This window comes from Egretta garzetta, unplaced genomic scaffold (assembly GCF_000687185.1).
Source record: "Egretta garzetta isolate BGI_Z169 unplaced genomic scaffold, ASM68718v1 scaffold27, whole genome shotgun sequence".
Lineage (NCBI taxonomy): Eukaryota > Metazoa > Chordata > Aves > Pelecaniformes > Ardeidae > Egretta > Egretta garzetta.
The window spans coordinates 3473414-3478753 of NW_009260400.1; the positions used below are offsets into that span (position 1 = coordinate 3473414).

Consider the following 5340-nt stretch of genomic DNA (forward strand, 5'->3'; position numbering starts at 1 on the left):
GCGCCGCCCGCCCCCACCTCCCACTAATTACTTTAAAAGGGAAGGCCTGCTGCTCACTCTTGCCCCACTTTCCCAGGGCTGCCAGTGCTGGGGGTGAGGGGACCCCTTAGCCTGGGCCACCCGTCCCCCGCCCACACGGGGCAGTGAGTCCCAGCCGTTAGCTGATGCCCTGGGAAACCAACTTGTCTCAGCCTCAGTGTGTCACTGCAGCCAAGAAATAAGCCAAAATCGGGGATGGAAAAACCCTGAAGAATCGGCAGGGCGGGGTGGGGGGGGGAGAAACCCAACCACTTTCTGAAGTGGCTCTGGGTTGTTGTGTTTCATCGGCCAGGCTGTGCTGGGGGGGCGTTCCTTGACTTTTAACGACTTTCAGTTTGAGTTTGACCCTTTCAGCCAGGTTTGTGCATGCGTGCCCTCCCTCCATGGGAGGACCCCCAGATCTGCTGGGCTGGGAGCCCTGCCACAGGGCAGCCCAGCACCCCGGCCCATGCCAAACTGGGGCCAAACGGGCACCGGGAGCTACTGAAAGGCATGAACCTGGCCAAAAGGCAAGGCGGGAGGAAAGTGTGGCCGGGATTTGCTGCACTCGGCCCCAGCAAAGGCAGCTCTGGGGGCAGGCGCAGCTGCATTTCCCACGGTCAATGCATTTCCCACAAGATGCGCTTCCCATGGTAGATGCACTTCCGACAACAGATTTATATCCCATGGCAGCTGTGTTTTCCCACTCTCCTGGGGGTGCCGAGGGCTCGGTGGGAGGCAGGGGTGGGGACCCCGAAGCCTGGTACCCGAAGAGAGGCCTGGCTCACTGCCGAGCTGACTGAGGGCACCCAGGGCCAGGCGCTCACAGCAGCCCCTTCCGGGGGCAGCCCTGCCATGGCAGGGGAGGGGGCTCCTTGCTGATTCCGAGTGGGACAATCCCCCAGGGGGACTTAGCAGTGCTGGGAGCAGCAGCCCAGGCTGCCCGGGTTCGGCAAGCTGGGACATCGCTTCCCACCCCCTCCCGCTTTTCCCCGGATGCTGCAGCAGAGCTGGTGCCAGGAGCTCGGGGCCATCTGGAAACACTCATGGACAGCAGTGAGGGACCCAGCCAGAGACAAAACCCAGCATTTCAGCGGGGCCTGGGCTCTTCACTGGAGGCTCCCGCTCTGCCCCGCATGCCTGCAGTAGGGGTGGCTCAACTCTGGCCACCCACAGGAGCAAGACCCCAGGGAGGGCAGGGAGTCACCTGCTGCGAGGGACGGGGCTTTTGGTTGTTCAGGGGAGTGCAAGTCTTGCTCAGCCTGGCCCTGGCAGGCACCAGGCAGCCCTGCCAGGATCCACCCCCACCAGGCAGCTCCCAAAAATAGGCTGGAGAAGCCCGACCTGGAAAAGACCCCAGCAGCTTGGCGTCCTCCAGCCCTGCCGTGCTGGGGCCGTGCTGGCTGCTGCAGGTTGGGGCTCCACGCGCTGCTGGAACAGGGGGTGATGGGGGTGACCAGGGCTGGCAGGGGCTTCCTCTGCCCACTTGGCACCATCACAGGAGAAACCACGCTTCCTCCTGCCTCCTCCTCTTCCTCTGCAAGCCACCGAGGAGAGGACCCGGAAAGCAGAGAGGAAGCTGGGCTTGGCGCAGAGGAAGAACTGGGGCTGGGATATGCGGAGCAGCAGCTGCGGCCTCAAGGTCGGAGGAAATGGTGCTGGGGATGGAGGGAAGAGGGGCCCCGGGAGGGGTCAGACCCGCTGCCTGTGCACACTGCAGGCAGGGCCAGGGCTTCAGGTGCTGCCTGGGCAGGGGCCAGTGCCGGCATGGCCCTGCCGTGGGTGGGATGCACCCACTGGCTACCTGGAGCTCAGCACCCATGTGCGCTGCTTGTGCCCCGTGCCTCCCCTCACGCCTACCCTGCAGCCACCAGCTCTGTTCCTGTGGCGCCAGACCTTTTGTTTCACGGGGAGGAGTCATTTCAGGGGCTGCATGCTGGTGGATGGTGGTGCGGGTGGGCTGCGGTTCCACCCCAGCACAGCTTGGTGTCCATCACCTTCTCACCCCCAGCAGCTCCCAGGCTTTCCCCACCACATCCCAGGGTGGCTCCCAGGACACACAGCCGCTCCCTCATCCAAATCTTGCTGGGGTGGTCCCCCACTGCAGGCTATCAGGGAAAGCTCTCGCCCCTCCTGCAGGTGCAGGGAGATCAACTCCCCCTGTGTGCAGAAGCAGCCAAGGTCCCCGGTACGGTCATTCATTTTTCCTGGGCAGTGGCCAATGGCAAAACCCAACATAAATATTTCCCTCACCGCCAGCACTGCCCATCCCAGGCAGCCGCTGCAGAGGCTGAGCCTTGCCCTGGAGGTGCAAGCCGGCTACAGAGACATTTGGCCCAGGACCTCCAGGGAGATGCAGAACAGAAGGCAGAGAGGGCAAGGAGCAGAGTTCAGCACAGAGTTTTATTGATTCCTGTGTATCACCTCCAGCATCTGAGCCCTGTGCTTCGCGTCCAGAGCCACTTAATCAGAAAGAAGCAGAGAGGGAGGTGACAGCCACGGGCCAGAGCAGGTGCAAAAGCCCACACTGGCATCCTGCTGCTCTGCTGGGCCAGGCTTGCCCAGGCTGCTGCTGCCCCTGCAGCAGAGCAAACGGACAAAACTTCCCAGAAGAACCTGGACATCTGCTTCCCCCACCAGCTGCTGCCACCGCCCCAGGCAGAGCCCCGGCAGCCCCACACCTTGATCACCCCACATAGTGATGACCAGCCGCTCCAGCGCGATCCCAGCACGTCCACTCCCAGGCCCAGCCTGGGGAGGGTTGCTCCTGTCCCTTGCTCTGAGGTGCCGCAGCTCACCACCCTTCAGCGGCCAGGATTTCAAAGGGAAGCTTCACCTTCAATGTAGGAAGCAGGCTCCCAGCACTTCAGTCCAATCAAAGTGCCCGCGCAGGGCCTTGCCCCAGCCCATGGAAGGTGAAAAGGCAGCCGAGGCATGGAAAACTCATTTTTGGGCAGGCCCCGCCCCATGTTGGATCCAGGGCTCCCTGCGAAGGAAGATTCCTTTCTCTCTCACTGGACATGAACTGCAGTGAGGACCTAAGCAGGAAGGAAGGAGTGGGTTGCCCACAGCAGGATGAACAAGGAGATACTGTAAGCACTTGTCTCAGCAGGCTGCCTGCACTGAGCCAGGACTCCCCCATCACAGCACGCCAGGGCTGCCCCCAGGGCATGCCCATGGCAGCCGTCATGGGGCTGACTCCCGTCTCTGTGCCCACATCCCTCCTGCTGCCACTGCTCCTTCCATGCAGGACATCATATCCCAGGCAGGTCAAGAGCCATAACCAGAGCAGCAGGAAGCTAGGCACTGCCATTGCAGTTCTGCTGGTGCACATTGACCCTAGGAAGCAAGGGGACGCCCGTGACATTCCGGCCTATCCCCTGGCAGCACCCTCTTCTACTGCAGGGAGGGCACCCAAACTTCACTCACCTTCAGCAAGATGGTTGAAGTTTTTCTGGGAAAGGGGGATTAGAAGACAAAGATTTTTGAAGACCACCATGTAAATCCACCGCTGTCCGGCCCTAAAGGACAGGGCCAGTATGCAATGATGCTCCACTTTGCACAGCATGTAAACAGGAAGATTCAGCATTTTGTTTCATATTAAAAAATACACAGAGGATCCGCAGGGATGTACAGGTTTGCAGCTGGGAGTTTATTCCAGCAAATCCGCTGGCACAGCTCCCAGAGGCTGGGCAGGAACTGGCAGCAGGGCCCAGCCAGCTCTGGGTGCCAGGGAGCCTAGCCCCTCTCAGTGCAGGAAGGTCAGTCCCTCAGGGCCAGGCAGACTCCTCAAGGATGAGGGGCAACTCCGGCAGGGGCCCCAGCAGGGCAGGGGAAGGCAGCAACACCTCCTGGGTAGCGCTCAGCCGCCACCAGCTGCAAAACCCACACACCCATGAGCCAGGGCCTGTGGAAAGGATGCCTGCTTTCCCCCACCGGCATCCGGCGGATTCCCTCCGCAGCTCCTCAGCCCCAGCAAGCGCCACAAAGGCTGATCCCTGGCACCCGATGCAACACAGCCCCACTTAACAAACCTCAAGCCCAGCCAAGCTTTGACAGACATCAAAACAAGACAGATGGTGCCTTCCCCCAGGGGCTTCCTCACTTGGCTCCTTAGAGCCACCACACCATTCAGCTGCCATAAAAATGGGAAAGGTCTTCTCCAGAAAGGCCTCTCCACGCACCGTCCAGTACCATGTGGCAGCATGGGCTCAGCACCTCCAGTTCAAAGCTTTAAAGGCACAAATAAGGCAGCCACGTTACAGGGGTCCCAAGAGCTGGCCAGAGGCAAAGTGGAGCCCACACAGCAGAGCTGCTGACCACGAGGGTGCACAGGCACACCAAACCAGATGGAGAGTCAGCAGCCAGGATTAAACCCAGAACCTGGGGCAGACAACTCCCAACAGGCTCTCCTCCTCCTGGGAGAGACCAGCGTTGTTTTACTGGACCATGACAGAAGTGAAGCCTCCCAACCCACAGCACAGCCCAGCAGCAAGCAAGGATGAGTGCCCACCTTCGGTACCTACCCCCAGGGCAGCTGCGGGGGGCTTGGCCGCAGGGAGGAAAGGCATCAGCTACTCCCAGGCTCCTAGGCAATGGCGGGGGTCTGCGGCCTTCCCTCCGCCAGCTGTTCCACAACAAAGGTGGGTTTGAGGCAGGGAAGGGAGCCTCAGCACAGGAAAAGATTTCCGCTCCTGTTGTGCTGCTTTGCTGAACCTCTCCCCTTTGATCCCCAGGGAAAGGGACAGTTTGGCAGCTGGACAGCTATTGTGTCCTTCTTGCTATAAGAGGCTGCTGAAGGGAATTGTTTAACAACACAGCCAACAGAGCTGTGTCCTGACAGGCAGGTAAAGCCAATGGTCACTGCTGGGAAAAGGCCTTCAAGGAAGAAGGGGATGAAACCCCCATTTCCATGCGCTAGCAGCAAAGAGCGTGAGGTTTTGTCACAGGCAGAGTACCACAGACCGCACAGACCTGAGGCAGATCCTGTCCCCTCTATGGAAACCTGCCTAGTTCTCCTCTCTCCAGGCTGCCGCTGTTCACATCTGCCCTACCCCTTAAACAGCAAGGCCGCCACTCAAAGCCAAACCCAGGGGCAAATTCTAACTTCCAGGTTCCTAAAGAAATCCTTCCGCACTTCCTGAAGTGCTAACATGTGCAAGTTAAAGGATCCGTCGGAGGAGGAAGCCAGAAGCAGACTTAGGAGTCAAATGTTTAATAACTTTCCAAGGCTATTACATCCATACTTAGAGCATATATAAAATAAGAGATGGAAAACAAGGAGAGGAAAAATAAAATCGACATCTTCAAGAGGGCACATTT

The 5340-nt window shown here is 59.6% G+C and overlaps 1 protein-coding gene across 1 annotated transcript in view; it reads right to left on the bottom strand.

Moving 5' to 3' along the window:
* Nucleotides 1-3363: 3363 nt before the first annotated feature.
* The window catches only part of CFAP20 (cilia and flagella associated protein 20), a 31999-nt gene continuing 30022 nt past the window's right edge, over nucleotides 3364-5340 (bottom strand). The window contains exon 7 of the mRNA XM_035898822.1: nucleotides 3364-3539. Coding sequence (XP_035754715.1) covers nucleotides 3450-3539 — 90 coding nt within the window. The 3' untranslated portion in view covers nucleotides 3364-3449. The remainder of the gene's footprint in view (nucleotides 3540-5340) is intronic.